The following is a 15,432-nucleotide window of genomic DNA, read 5'->3' as shown; positions in this document are numbered from 1 at the left end:
AAGTGAAGCATTTTCTTTTAACCGTTGGGCTGTCTCAGACCCCCCACATTGCGAAGGTTAAAAGAAAATTATTTTTATTTGTTTTTGTATTGGGTAAAATTGGGTAAACACAACGATGGTTCGTTATGAACCTTTGGGTCATGTGACCCGAAGGCAGCACGAGGGTTAAGTAGAAAACGAGACACATACAGTATGAGACCCAATAGATATGTTAATATTATTGGATTTCAAACTTTGCAATTCCATTCCAAAGTAATTTTATTGTTAATGTACATGTAATGCTTATTGTGTAGTAATAATCATACATGCTAACAGTATTTTGAAAAAAAAAACAAGTTACTGTGACTTTTAGTTATGAAGCATTTGTTTGAAGGAGTAACGCGAGTTTCGGACAAAATGATACGATCAGTGAGCTACTGACCGTAGTAGTAGCCTACTGTATAGCCTCGTTTTTTTCAGATTTCTGTGAAACTTCAGTACCTTTTAAGCTAAATATATATTAGTTGTTTGGCCAATTTGATTGTGGAAAAAAAGTAGGCCTGTGTTTCATATGCCATACGTTTTCCTCTATCTTGTAATAAAAGTGGTTGAAAATGAAGTTGTACGGATGGAGAAGATTATTGTAAAAATTGCTGTTTGAAATCTTCTTGATAAAGGATGATTTTCCTTAAATAATCACAAATACATTTATAGAATTAGAAAAGCCATTCTCTTCAATATGGTTTCCACAGTTCAAGTGAACGATTTAATACGATGATGCATGCAATTTACTGTACTGGTGCCATCTGGTGTTTCAAATGTGCAACTGCATCTCGAGTGTTTGTATCATTGACTTTTTGTTTGTTGTTTTAACATTTATTTTGATACCTAATGTGTTTAAAGATCAAAGCTCTGTTGCAGTTGTAACACTATGAAGGTAAGTGCTAGCATTATAGCATTATATGCGTTACTTTTGACGTTGTATCCAGGATTTGCTACTTTGTGCTTGGTTTTAAACTCATTTCGGTGCTAGCTGGCTAGCTTTACTTCGATTGTGTTGTTAGCTAGATTCATCGTTTGTCTTTATTATGGGGATATGTTAGTACGTTGTGAAAAGTGTATGTAATATTATTTTTGTTATTTAGATGCAGACAGTCTTGTGAGTCTCAAGGTACCTAGCCTACTCCAGTTTTGTGAAGTTTAGTTTGACCGCCCTCGTGGGCAGCATAGATAGTGTGCTGTGTTCTGCATTGCTGCAGTGGAGCCAATACTGTAACTTGAGTGCTCATAAACATTCCGTGATTTGTTTTGTTATTGATTATTTTTTGTCGTGATTATTGTTAATGTACATGTAATGCTTATTGTGTAGTAATAATCATACATGCTAACAGTATTTTGAAGAAACCCAAATTACTGTGATGAGTTGTATGCCAGAGATAACGTTTTTATCACTGTGTTGTGTTTCTCCAGTAAAAAATAAACCTGAGAAACATACACCTCTCACCAAATGATCAACATTACAAATGCAAAGTGGCCCATTATGACAAAAGAGTTTTTTTATATGTGAAAGCTGAGTTCTCATTCACTTGGAGCTGTTTCTTCCAGATCCCCTACTGGCCAATCATACTTGATCATGGGCGGAGACTAGAAAGAGGAGACTCCTTAAAGCTTCACAGAGACTACAGACACTCAACCAGAGAGACTACACAAAGACCCAAACAGAGAGACTACAGAGAGAGACTCAACCAGAAACAGCAGTAACAAGACAGAGGATCAACCAGAGAGAAACAAGCTTCCAGAAACTAGATACAGGATCCAGAGAGACCAGACAGAGAACAAAGAGAGCTGAGTTATGGAGACACATCACTGTGATACATGTGGGAAGAGCCTTTCATCATCCAGCAACCTCAAGCAGCACATGAGGATCCACACTGGAGAGAAGCCCTACAGCTGTGACCTCTGTGGTAAAACCTTTAGACGTGCTGACAGTTTGACAATTCACAGCAGAATCCACACTGGAGAGAAGCCCTACAGCTGTGACCTCTGTGGTAAAACCTTTAGCCATGCTGGCCATTTTACAGTTCACAGCAGGATCCACACTGGAGAGAAGCCCTACAGCTGTGACCTCTGTGGTAAAACCTTTAGCCATGCTAGCAGTTTTACAGTTCACAGCAGGATCCACACTGGACAGAAGCCCTACAGCTGTGACCTCTGCGATAAAACGTTTAAACAGGCTGGGGAATTGACAATTCACCGCAGGATCCACACTGGAGAGAAGCCCTACTACTGTGACCTCTGTGGTAAAATGTTTAGCAGTGATAAAAGTTTCACAGTTCACCGCAGAATCCACACTGGAGAGAAGCCCTACAGCTGTGACCTCTGTGGTAAAACGTTTAGCCAGGCCAGCCATTTCAGAGATCACTGCAGGTTCCACACTGAAGAGAAGCCCTACAGTTGTGATCTATGTGGTAAAACCTTTTGCAGTGATAACAGTCTGACAGTTCACAGCAGAATCCACACTGGAGAGAAGCCCTACAGCTGTGACCTCTGTGATAAAACCTTTAGCCAGACTGGGCATTTGACAGTTCACCGCAGGATCCACACTGGAGAAAAGCCCTACAGCTGTGACCTGTGTGGTAAAACCTTTAGGCAGGCTGGCAATTTCAGAGAGCATAGCAGGATCCACACTGGAGAGAAGCCCTACAGCTGTGACCTCTGTGGTAAAACCTTTAGACATGCTGGCAATTTCAGAGAGCATAGCAGGATCCACACTGGAGAGAAGCCCTACAGCTGTGACCTCTGTGGTAAAAACTTTAGCAGTGATAGGAATTTGACAGTTCACAGCAGAATCCACACTGGAGAGAAGCCCTACAGCTGTGACCTCTGTGGTAAAAACTTTAGCAGTGATAGGAATTTGACAGTTCACCGCAGGATCCACACTGGAGAAAAGCCCTACAGCTGTGATCTCTGTGGTAAAAACTTTAGGCGGACTGGGCAATTGACAGTTCACTGCAGAATCCACACTGGAGAGAAGCCCTACAGCTGTGACCTCTGTGATAAAACCTTTAGGCAGACTGGGCAATTGACAGTTCACCGCAGAATCCACACTGGAGACAAGCCCTACAGCTGTGACCTCTGTGGTAAAACGTTTAGCCAGGCTGGCCATTTCAGAGATCACTGCAGGATCCACACTGGAGAGAAGCCCTACAGCTGTGACCTCTGTGACTATTCAGGTAAAACAAAGGTCCATCTGAAGAGTCACATGCGTGTCCACAGTAGAAAACCCCCAAAGCAGTGATGTCTGGGGCCAAGCTGTCCCAGCAGTCACCACCTGAGAGAACTTCTGTATGACCCACAGCTGGAATAACTACTGGCCTTCAACTAAAACAGCTAAAATACTCTGCTGTTAGACTGCTCCTACCAAGGTTTCTTCCATTTTGTTGTCTAACTTTTATTGATGTAAGACTGTTTACCCTGTGTTACAAACCTTGTCTAGGGGGAAAGGCCGTAACACTAGACAAACACACAAGACAGAACACGCATGCAAACAGGGCGAGGGACGTAACAGCCTGTGTTCTGCACCTTTCTTTCACCAACTGTCTTTGGAGGAAGGGAGCACTGAACTGCTCCTCCCAAGGTTTCTTCAATTTTTTCTCAAATTGTCTTTGTCTTCCTTGAGGGTTTCGGTTGGTTGAAGGGCAGTTCTATGGGCATATGTGAAGACCTCTGTGACATTTCATGTAAAAATGGTGATACAAATGAATTTGATGATCACTCGTCCAGTGCACACTGATCTTCATCCATTGTTGAAGAATACAGACGCACTTCTCTGTATTTACATTTGCAAGTAAAGGGTCAAGAGACTGGATAGTTCTGAAACAAAAGGGTTTACTGTCCTATTTACCAGATGATATCCTGATAACAGGGCAGTTTACACCCTTCTCTCATACCTCACTGGAAGATGAAAACTGGAACAGAGATGTGTTAAACATAGGGCTGGGCGGTAATAGCCTGTCTGCCCTTCTACGTACTTCCGCTCAATTTTCCCCACTTATAACTAGAATGATCATAACTTTTAACAAAAGGATATATATTTCGAATCTGTCTGTTGTTCTACATTGCCCACATAATTATATATGTTTCATATGCTGTAAGTTTCTATCCTCTATCTTGTAATAAAAGTGGTTGAAAATGAAGTTGTATGGACGGAGAATTATTGTAAAAATTTCTGCTTGAAATCTTCTTGATAAAGGATGATTTTCCTTTAATAATCACGCATACATTTATAGAATTAGAAAAACCCTTCTCTTCAATATGGTCTAAAACGAACATTAATTAAAATATGATGCATGCATGCCTATCGTTGTAGCCTTTTACCGTTCCTGTGCCACCAGGTGTTTCAAATGTGCAACTGCATCTCGAGTGTTTGTATCATTGACTTTTTAGTCATTGGTTTGTATCCATGGTTACATGAGCTGTAGAGTCTAAATCAATGTACCGTAGTTTGTCATACGTTAAGTGAAGTTTCCCTACGTTTTAACATTTCTTTTGAGGCTTAATGTATTTAAAGATCAAAGCTCTGTTGCAGTGTTAACAGCTATGAAGGTAAGTGCTAGCATAATATGCGTTGTTTTTGACGTGGTATCCAGGATTTGCGACTTAGTACTTGGTTTTAAACTAATTTCGGTGCTAGCTAACTAGCTACAGTAGCTTCCATTGTGTTGTTACAGTAGCTAGATTCCGTGTTTGCCTTTATTAATGGGGATATGTTAGTACGTTGTGAAGAGTGTAATGTAACATTATTTTATGTTATTTAGATGCAGACAGTGTTGTGAGTCTCAAGGTACGTACTCCAGTTTTGTGAACCTTAATTTGACCGCCCTCGTGGGCAGCATAAAGACAGTGTGCTGTCTTCTGTATTGCTGCAGTGGAAACATTACGTAATTTCTTTTTTAGGTTGTAACTCCGTTTTTAAATAGAAAATGAGACACATGCAATATAGTATAATAATCTCATTGGATTTCAAACTTTGCAATTCCAATCCAAAGTCATTTTATTGTAAATGTACATGTAATCCTTATCGTGTAGTAATTAAAGGCAGGGTGGGCAATGTTGTTGAGAATAACTTTTTGTCATATTTGGCGAAAGTAACTAAACGTCTTGATAGCAACCACTATATCTAAAGGTTTTATGGTAATCTAAAATCATTCTGACATCTGTGGGCGTCGCAATACTGTAATAAGAACGACCAATCATTAAGGGGTACCCTGACTATTGTTTGGACGGGCTACCTGTCAACCTACCTATACCTACCTGTGTGCACTCTGCCCCTCCACTCAATGCTCATTTCTGTAGTTTTGTGGGATTTGCTTTGAAGGGAAGAAGTGGGATATTTTAGTTTGAATCGTGTCAAAAATAAGCTAAAATAGCTAGATTCGTGCAACTTGCCTACCCTGCCTTTAACTTGAAACTGTTTCTTCCAGATCCCCTACTGGCCAATCATACTTGATCATGGGCGGAGACTAGACAGAGAAGAAACCTTAAGGCTCCAGAGAAACTACAGAGACTCAACCAGAGAGACTACAGAGAGAGACTCAACCAGAGAGACTACAGAGAGAGACTCAACCAGAGAGACTACAGAGAGAGACTCAACTATTGAAAGACTCAACGAGAAAAAGCAGTAACCAGACAGAGGATCAACCAGAGAGAAACAAGCTTCCAGAAACTAGATACAGGATCCAGAGAAACCAGACAGAGAACAAAAAGAGAGCTGAGTTTTGGGGACACATCACTGTGATACATGTGGGAAGAGCCTTTCCTCATCCAGTTACCTCAAGAAACACATGAGGATCCACACTGGAGAGAAGCCCTATAGCTGTGACCTCTGTGGTCATACCTTTAGCATGGCTTCCAAATTCAGATCTCACTGCAGGATCCACAATGGAGAGAAGCCCTACAGCTGTGATCTCTGTGGTCAAACCTTTAGCCAGGCTTCCAATTTGACAACTCACAGCAGGATCCACACTGGCGAGAAGCCCTACAGCTGTGACCTCTGTGGTAAAACTTTTCGCCAGGCTGGCCATCTCAGACGTCACAGGAGGATCCACACTGGAGAGAAGCCCTACTACTGTGACCTCTGTGGTAAAATGTTTAGCAGTGATAAAAGTTTCACAGTTCACCGCAGAATCCACACTGGAGAGAAGCCCTACAGCTGTGACCTCTGTGGTAAAACGTTTAGCCAGGCCGGCCATTTCAGAGATCACTGCAGGATCCACACTGGAGAGAAGCCCTACAGTTGTGACCTATGTGGTAAAACCTTTCGCAGTGATAGCACTCTGACAGTTCACAGCAGAATCCACACTGGAGAGAAGCCCTACAGCTGTGACCTCTGTGATAAAACCTTTAGCCAGACTGGGCAATTGACAGTTCACCGCAGGATCCACACTGGAGAAAAGCCCTACAGCTGTGACCTCTGTGGTAAAACCTTTAGCCAGGCTAGCAATTTCACAGTTCACAGCAGGATCCACACTGGAGAGAAGCCCTACAGCTGTGACCTCTGTGATAAAACCTTTAGCCAGACTGGTCAATTGACAGTTCACCGCAGGATCCACACTGGAGAAAAGCCCTACAGCTGTTATCTCTGTGGTAAAACCTTTAGCCATGCCAACAGTTTCACAATTCACTGCAGAATCCACACTGGAGAGAAGCCCTACAGCTGTGACCTCTGTGACTATTCAGGTAAAACGAAGGTCCATCTGAAGAGTCATCTGCGTGTCCACAGTAGAAAAACCCCAAAGCAGTGATGTCTGGGGCCAAGCTGTCCCAGAAGTCACCACCTGAGAGAACTTCTGTATGACCCACAGCTGGAAGAACTACTGGCCTACAACTAAAAAATCTAAAATCATCTGTTGTAGACTGCTCCTCCTAACATTTTGTTGTCTAACTTTTTTTTAAATGTAAGACTGCTTAGCCTGTGTTACGAACCTTGTACAGGGAAAGGCCCTAACACTAGACAAACACACAAGACAGAACACACATGTAAACAGGGCGAGGGACATAACAGCCTGTGTTCTGCAGCTCTTTCACCAACTGTCTTTGGAGAAGGAGAGCACTGAGTATGTTATATTACATTGTATAGCTCTGCCAGTATTTTGTTATATTTTGTTGTACATTTTCTACATTTTTATTTTGTTCATTGTATGTTTACTGTATGCACCAGCTCTCCAAAGTAAATTACTTGTTTATGACCACTTACTTGGCGATTAAACACAATTCTCATTCTGAACTGCTCCTCCCAAGGTTTCTTCAATTTGTTCTCAAATTTTCCTTGTCTTCCTTGAGGGTTTAGGTTGGTTAAGGGGCAGTTCTATGGGCGTATGTGAAGCCCTCTGTGACATTGCTTGTAAGAGGGGCTATACGAATAAATACATTTGAATTTGATGATCAGTTGTCCAATGCAGACTGATCTTTATCCATTGTTGGAGAATACGGACGCACTTCTCTGTATTTACATTTGTAAGTAAAGGGTCAAGAGACTGGATGGTTCTTAAAAAAAAGGGTTTACTGTCTTATTTACCAGATAACAGCCAAATTATAGGGCAGTTAATGGCAGTTAACACCCTTCTCTCCTACGTCACTGGAAGATGAAGACAGGAACAAAGATTAGTTAAACATAGGCAGCCCTATGTCCTAAAATGTACAAAACTATAATTGTGTAGCACGGACGGTAACTAGGCTATATATCACGATAGATGAGTTCTTATTTTTGTAGTCTATTTGTTTCAATAGAATGCAATCCGCACCGGCCATAATCTGCTGCACTCGGCCGGGTTTGGATGGAGTAGGCTACGGCAGGTTTGTCACATGAATGGAATTTGTCTGCGGTGCTTTGCCATGGAAGAAGAGCTAACACGTAGCTTTCAACAGTACTTTTATGGGATTAGAATAAAACTTTGTTCAATATTTGTTGTAAATTGGTGGTAAAAAAAATCTGTTGCTCTACAATAAACATTTCAAAATTCTAACCAACCTTTAAATTCCTGTAAATGTCGGAAGTGTAGTTTAAAAACTGAACGACAAAGGCCGAAAACGATGGTCTACCAGATTACCAGATGGATACACACCTGATTCAAATAAATGGGTCGTTAACTACTTATGCAGAAGCCTGTTAACGACCATTCATTTGAATCAGATGTGTTGGAGCAGGGAAACATCTAAAACGTGCAGGACAGGGGGTCCCTGAGGACCAGGAATGAAGACCTAGCTACCACTGATGGATGGAGGATGCGGAAGATTGATTGCAACATTTGCGTAGATTGTTTTGGGGTTTATGTTCCGTACGGTAATTTTATGCCATGCCCGGTGTGAATGGGGCTGTGACAAATACCATTTCTGGAAGGCTCTACCGCAGATTTCACGGTATGGTCAAGATTCATATTGTAGGCCTAATTCATACCGGCATATTTCTATCAGAACACAGTAGGATATGTAAATACAAACGGGGTTTTTCTAGAATCACACAAGGACAATTCATCTTGGGAATTACATGTATTTATTTACCCATAAAACAGTCCACATATAATGTATTTAATAATACTGTTTGATTAGGAATATGTTTGTTAGTGAAAGGGTTATCCTATAAGGATTGAAGAGTGCTGACAGAACTGTCATCAATGGTTCAGAGATGAGTGTCTTGGGGGGCATCAGTCTGTGTATATTTGTCAGTTCAAATGAGAGCAGGACATTAGCTGAACATTTGGTACAACTCTTAAATTTGGGGAAATGGAAATGTGCTGTGAAGAACTCCTCTCATTCGTAACTCAAACTAAACTCAGAGCTGCTGCGTGTAACATCAAATACACTCAGGACACTGCTTTATGAAGAGGAGGGTGTATTTATGTCAGTCAAGTTGAGAGATCAGCTGAGTGATTACACCAAGTAGAAACTACATTCCAGTGACACTAGAATGCTCTAGTCCAGCTGTTACTCTGCTGCTCTGAGGAGCAGCCCCAAGGAAGAGGATTAGAGCTGGATAACCTTTCACAGGCAACTATGGTTATTATATACACCTGCAATCTCTAATAGACTTTCAAAAATGATGTGAATGTTTTCATTTTTCTCATCCACAGCCTAAAGTCAATTCAAACATTGTCAGTCACCTAACATTATACTTGATTTCTCTCGTCGAGAAATAACATGCATTCACCATTTTAAAAAATAGCACCACAATAATTCCTACCTAAATAAATACTCTTGACATTTACAGTAAAAATATAAAGCAATCCTGTACTTTCGACAGTTCAAACATATTTACATACAACAGAAAATAATGCCAAAACCTAAAAAATATTTAAAGACTCCAATTTCAGTCTTACTCCATGTTATGTAGAATATTATAAAGTGTACTGAATTATGTGTGTGATTAGATTACATATGTTGTGTGTTAAAGGTCTGAAGACTCAGACACGTATGAAACAGTATGGGGAGTTTAATGAGGAGGATTTTTTTTTTAAAGATGGGTGAACAACTGACAATAACCTAGTTAATCAGGGAGATGACTGAAAGCTAAATGATTTACTGACCACTCGTTAACAGCTCTTACAATCTAAAATGAAAACAGAATGGCGACTAATACATACATCTCTACATAATTATGAATTAATGATACTGAGTTAAGTACTATACACACATCAAGATAGTAAAAGAAAGTATTTAAAAAGAGCATTCGGTGGGTACAACATGTTCTTGTCTGACAAAGCGGGAGTGAGGTGACGTAGAATAATTCATAATAAAACTTTCAAATATCCCCTGTATATTTTCTGTAGATGCTCAAAAAGGAAACCATTTTTATGCAGAAACAGCAACTGTTCAGTGTTAAAGTTTTATATGACTAATTAATACGTTTTGATAGTTAGTTGAAGATCTGCTGTATATAACATCTGCAGATGGAATATTATCAAATAATGTGATGATTCACTATTACAATATATAACTGATCTGATTCAGCAACACAGCAGTGTAATTAACATGAGAGCAGAGAACTCTGGCCTACCCAAATGAAGAGGAAGTTTAGCTGTCTTTGAATTGTGCTGCTGAGGTATCAAACCAAGAGAGACTGAACATTTAATCATCATTTCCGCCACTATGTACTTCTGTTTACTTTCAAAATCAAAACCAATTCCACATGAGACGTTGTACATACTGCATGTAATAAATGATGTCATAAACTATATAGCACCTGTTCACTGTTTTAAACAGTTATACTTGTTTAGGATTCTTCAAGTCTTCCCTTCAGTTGACTTCAAGTTCTTCAATGAGGCACTGAAAGCTTTAACGTACTAAACCGTACTGATATATACTGCTTGTTGAAGTTTTCCCTGCTACCAAAAGGTGGTTATGTGCACCATCCCTGGCAACAGACAGTTGAATACATTTTCGATAAGATCTATGAGTACCAAATCTTGGCATGGCTTTTCCAACCTGGAAAAAAAACTCTATATAAAATGTTACAAAAGATTCTTGAAAAAAAACAATTAACTGCTGTTATGTAAGTTATTTCCCCCATGTATTGTTCATGCATCCATGTTTTGTTTCACTCAAAGTGACATGTTTCATTACTCTTGCTCAGGAGTCAATACAGGCGTATAAACCAGTATTTCTCTCACAAATAAATGCATACACTTACGCACACACACAAACAAACACTCTTGCACGTCACACACAGAGTAATTTTGTATTTTTATGTTGTTGCTGTTAGTTTGTCATCACTTTCATGTAGTCATATTATTTTTTCCGTCCATTAATTTTGTGTACTCTGTACTATTGTGAAATTGTTAGCATTATGTATGGGTATTCTGTCTCTCCCCGCACTGTGTAATATTGTTTGTTATCTTTGTCATTTATTTTTATTTTTAAATGTGCAAAAGTTTTTAATCTAATTGACTTTTGACATATTATAATTGTGTAGGCCACTTGTTTTAAAACCTTTCCATTGAGGTAATCTGACAAAAATATTAAATCCTGGGTACATAATACATGATTATTAGCTTTCAGCCAATTTACAAAACAAAATACTGCAGTTGCTGAATCTAATACTATTGTATCCTTGTAAATGAATCAGCACAGGATAATATAAAGGATAATAATCAAGTATGTTTGCTGAAGAAGCTTTGGATAAAACAAGTTAGGAATATAATAGTAAATGTTCACAGACTTGCAGGTAACCAGCAAGCACGGTCACAGCCTCTGTGACCAGTAGGGGTGTGAAATTGCCTCTTGTACCAATCGCAGTGCATTTTCAGTGCAGTTCTTGTTAGGATGTGTGCTGGAGGCAGACCTTGTTGAAGGCACCCGACCAAGAAGGACTGGACTACTCCTTCATGCAGACGTTGCAACGCCCCACATTCAGGCGCTGCTGCCTCTCATCCTTTAGCGTGGCTTGTGAGGAGGAGCTGAACTGTCCGCTCCTGTCCACACGCGTCAGCCAGAAACTGTAGACGTTGGCAAAGTAGTGGCACGTGCCACGCGGTCCCTGACACTCCACGAAAGGCTGGGCACGAAAGTCTCGGAGGCAGCTTCCCGACGATGTCAGAGACTGCCCACCCCCCTCATCACCAGCGCCTGTGTGCTGGAAGGTTCAGTACGTATGCGTTACAAACAGGCACTTCCACACACAGGCTTGCATAAGGCGACAGGTAGAAACGTTAAGGCCCAAAATACATTGTTATTCTTACCATAAGGAAAGAGTACCCCATCCACAAACTCCTCCATTTGGGAGGGCACTGTGGCGTGCTGGTGTCCTGACTGTGTATAGCTACGGCCGGGGAGGTCACTTCACACACCACACAGCGGCTGATGTGCTCCTTTATCTCTGTGCCAGCCACAGGCATCATGGGCACAGCTGCCGTAGTGGAAAGCCAGTAGGACTTGTCGTTGCGGCTGGCATAGTCACAGGTGCCCATGTTGCAGTAGGAGAAGGGCATGGTGCTGAACAGGCGCATGCAGGAGCCTGCCTGGCCTGGTGAGGGGTACACAGGAAACATCTGATGACTCCCCTCGTATGGTCACTGGTTAGATACACTCTCCTTCACCATCTACGTTGGCTAGAAACAGACATAATTCTGCTTTTGAGAGAGTAATGCTGTAGGGCCACATACCAAGGTCCTGTGTGTGAGCTTTTTCCTGGCCCTCCAGGTAGAGGAGGCTGTAGCCCGTCCACAGCTCTGCCATGTCAGCAGGGCACGAAGGGAGAGTCTCTGATTGGCTGTGCATCACTAAAAGGAAGCCAGCGTTGAAGACGGTGCTTGGTCCTGGGCTTCCAGGGTCTCCAGTGGGACCTTGTTCCCCTGTGATGAAACATTGACTGAGAGACTTAAGACTCAAGACCAGTCACAATGCATGTGTCAGGAACAAAATCATGGTTATATGATGCTACGATCAATAATTAAATGCAGAGGCTCTTGTGACTCACCCTGTAGACCCAAGACCCCCCTATCTCCCTGGGCTCCTCTATCTCCAGGGGCTCCACCTGGACCTGGAGGACCATCTGGCCCAGGAAAACCCGGGGACCCCAAAGGTCCATTCCTCCCTGCAAGAGTATTATGCAAATCGGTGCATGCAGTCTTTTAATGGAGATTATGTTGTTTCTGTTTTTAGACCTTACCTTTCGGTCCGTCTCTGCCATTTACTCCTGGGGCTCCAGGAAAGCCTTCTTGGCCTGGTATACCTGGAGCTCCTGGGGGCCCGGGAGGGGCTGATGTGTTGTCCTGAAACATCACTGACCCTACTTCTCCTTTTGGTCCTGTGGATAGAGAACTAGCAGTCAGACAGAGTGGAGGGGGTAGTAGTGTTTCGTTAGTTCACAGTTGTGTCAATTTTTCAAAATAACCACCACTAGCTCACCTGGGTCTCCCTTCTGGCCCTGGGCCCCCTTACATCCAGGTGGGCCGCAAGTTCCAGAGGGTCCTCTGTATCCTGGAATCCCCATTAACCCAGGACTACCAAGCTCACCTAATGCAAATGCCACACAAATGTTTAGACATGATACAGCACATGTCAACATCAATATATTTGACAGCAATGGTTAAACTGATAGATGAGTAATTACAAACATAATACCAGCTGGCTTCAGAGTAAGGGTTACCTTTGAAGCCAGGTAATCCTGCAATGCCAGGTAGCCCATAGACTCCTAGAGACCCCTTCTCCCCCTTCAGCCCAGGAAACCCAGGCGCACCATTATCCCCCTCGTCTCCAGTCCTTGGCAGAGCACGACCAGGAAGCCCAATGTCCCCAGGTGGGCCTGAATTAAAATAACAACACAATAACTTTGCATGAAAAGAAAACGGTATGGAATGTTTGTTTATCGGGGGTGGGTGGGTGGGGTGGCGGGGTGGGGGCGAGTTCTGACCAGGGTTTCCATCTCGCCCAGGGAAGCCTGCCTCTCCACAGTGCCCTGGAATGGGGTTGGTACAGTCAACACCTGGCTGGCCTGTGGCACCCATAGGTCCTGGACTACCTGCACGGGGATATTCGGTTGTCACACCATGTCACAGAAGTCCACTTTACCGTCACAGACATCTAGGTTGCCAATATGTTTGATATCTGTACCTGTGAATCCTGATTGGCCCTTTGGCCCCAGTGGCCCAGACTGGATTGGCCCCTGGGGGCCTTGACAGCCTCTGGATCCCTTGTCTCCTTTTGGCCCCACATACCCTGGAGGTCCTGGCACACCAGGTCCTGAAACATATGTGTGTGTGTGTGTATAATACAATCAATCCAAGTTTTAATCTAATTCTGTTCTCTTCAGAACACACAAATGCTGACTCCTACTCAGAGATGGCAGAAGTACACACACATCCTCCACTCAAGTAGACGTCAGATACTCATGTTTAAAAAGAATCTGGACTGTTTTCAAAAATATTGTTTTGTAACTTTTTTCAAATATATTTTTTTGAAACTTCGCAAAAATATTTTTTTGAAACTTTTCGCAAAAATATTTTTTTGAAACTTTTCGCAAAAATATTTTTTTGAAACTTTTCGCAAAAAGATTTTTTTGAAATTTTTCACAAAAATATATTTTGTAAATTTTTCGCCAACATTTTTTTTTTAACTTTTCGCCAACATTTTTTTTTGAAACTTTTCACAAATTTGTTTTTTCAGTAAACCTTTTTCAAAAAAAAATTGGTCCCCCCAAATTTTTTTGTCACACAGACACGACCAAAAAAGTAATGAGCCTGGCTGAAAATGTAAGAAGTAGAAATGATGTAGAAAATACAGATTTCTCTGCTCCTACTTACCTCTTGTTCCAACATCTCCCTTCACACCCTTCAGCCCATCCAGCCCATGTAGGCCCAGCGGCCCTGGAGGACCTGGTGGCAAACACAACAATGTACCAGTCAGGACAATGTCAAGCTCATTGAATGGGTATTTACAGTAGAGTTTTACGGTAGAAGTGCAACTTCCTGTTGACTGTACAGCTTCATTTGAAGAGATTTAGACTTGAGTATGAGACTCTTTATCAGTTGACTTGACAGACCCATTCTTCTATCTAAGTTTATTCAGTCTGTTGGCATCCATTGCTTTGATGCTTTTGACTGAGTTGATTTTGTTTCATGTATTTTATGATTTGAGAGTACGGCATATGTTTCAGTTTGGGTTTGTAATAAAAAGTCAATACCAACAATTAATCAAAAATGTTTTTGTGTACTATTGTGTCAGTGTCTTTGATTGTAGTTTTAAATTAGTAAATTTGGGGAAAAATTTCAGCAAGGCCAACTTTGTACTTTTGTATGTAAAATGTTTTTTTAAATATGAAGAAAAAAAATGATTGTGTATATATATGATTTAAAATTAAACCTCTGCTCAACTCTACTCAAACAAACCTTTGAGTCCCTGGGGCCCCTGCTCTCCCTCGAGACCGGGCACTCCCGGATTTCCTTGGGGGCCCTCGGCCCCCGGCCTCCCACCAGGTCCTGGTGGTCCGAAGACACCTGCCAGTGAGAAAGGAGTGAGGACACCATTGCTGCTCCACCGTGTGTATGTCTATCTACAAGGCTTTCCAATGCATGTTCTTACCTGGAGGACCAGGTGGCCCAATGGATCCCGGAGGGCCAGGCAATCCTTTAGGCCCTGGTGCGCCTGAGAATCCTGGTTCTCCTTGATCACCTTTCTCACCAGATGAAGCTATGGGAGGGGACAGTTATAGATCCCTCAGAGATAAAACTTCCTTGTTGCTGTCTATTCGTCATGTGCTTCTCCTACTTCTACATTACCAGGTATCCCGTCTTCCCCACGGGGTCCCCTGTCACCAGGCGGACCAGGTGGAGCACCAATGGAGTCCCCTCTGTCACCTGTAAACGAGTGTATTATGTGTGACCCTCAGCTAAGCACCCACATCTTGGCAAATGATTCATGTTGGTAAATAAACAGTATTCCCAGTGTTGTGGGAATGCTCAT

General features: G+C 41.9%; 2 protein-coding genes across 7 annotated transcripts in view; one reads left to right on the top strand and one right to left on the bottom strand.

The window, feature by feature from the left end:
- The first annotated feature begins 1,697 nt into the window (after positions 1-1,697).
- LOC134029026 (zinc finger protein 721-like) lies at positions 1,698-7,399 on the top strand. Of its 2 annotated transcripts, none has more exons than XM_062472992.1 (2): positions 1,698-3,126; positions 5,792-7,399. In XM_062472992.1, exons 1-2 carry the CDS (start codon positions 1,832-1,834, stop codon positions 6,780-6,782), a joined length of 2,286 nt encoding a protein of 761 aa, XP_062328976.1. In that variant the 5' UTR covers positions 1,698-1,831; the 3' UTR covers positions 6,783-7,399. The 2 variants fall into 2 exon arrangements, with proteins under 2 accessions (XP_062328976.1, XP_062328975.1); XM_062472991.1 differs by having other exon boundaries at positions 1,698-3,136; positions 5,970-7,399.
- A 2,001-nt stretch (positions 7,400-9,400) lies between these two features.
- The window catches only part of col4a4 (collagen, type IV, alpha 4), a 31,717-nt gene continuing 25,685 nt past the window's right edge, over positions 9,401-15,432 (bottom strand). For all 5 annotated transcript variants that reach the window (XM_062472942.1, XM_062472946.1, XM_062472943.1 and 2 more), the window contains 13 exons: positions 15,249-15,326; positions 15,052-15,159; positions 14,859-14,966; positions 14,274-14,345; positions 13,585-13,713; positions 13,385-13,492; positions 13,121-13,276; positions 12,880-12,987; positions 12,641-12,778; positions 12,449-12,565; positions 12,135-12,323; positions 11,712-11,995; positions 9,401-11,605 (listed from right to left, as the gene is read on the bottom strand). In XM_062472942.1, the coding sequence (XP_062328926.1) occupies positions 11,348-11,605; positions 11,712-11,995; positions 12,135-12,323; positions 12,449-12,565; positions 12,641-12,778; positions 12,880-12,987; positions 13,121-13,276; positions 13,385-13,492; positions 13,585-13,713; positions 14,274-14,345; positions 14,859-14,966; positions 15,052-15,159; positions 15,249-15,326 (1,853 nt within the window). In that variant the 3' untranslated portion in view covers positions 9,401-11,347. The remainder of the gene's footprint in view (positions 11,606-11,711; positions 11,996-12,134; positions 12,324-12,448; positions 12,566-12,640; positions 12,779-12,879; positions 12,988-13,120; positions 13,277-13,384; positions 13,493-13,584; positions 13,714-14,273; positions 14,346-14,858; positions 14,967-15,051; positions 15,160-15,248; positions 15,327-15,432) is intronic.

This window comes from Osmerus eperlanus, chromosome 11 (assembly GCF_963692335.1).
Source record: "Osmerus eperlanus chromosome 11, fOsmEpe2.1, whole genome shotgun sequence".
Classification (NCBI taxonomy): Eukaryota; Metazoa; Chordata; class Actinopteri; order Osmeriformes; family Osmeridae; genus Osmerus; species Osmerus eperlanus.
This window is presented reverse-complemented; position numbering and strand designations above follow the sequence as displayed.

What these genes read in the sequence shown, in the direction of transcription:
- LOC134029026 (XM_062472992.1), top strand. Translation starts at nt 1,832, where the DNA reads ATGGAGACACATCACTGTGATACATGTGGGAAGAGCCTTTCATCATCC. An exon ending in TGTGACCTCTGTGGTAAAAC is followed by an intron (nt 3,127 to 5,791) that starts GTTTAGCCAGGC and finishes ATGTGGGAAGAG; the next exon opens with CCTTTCCTCATCCAGTTACC.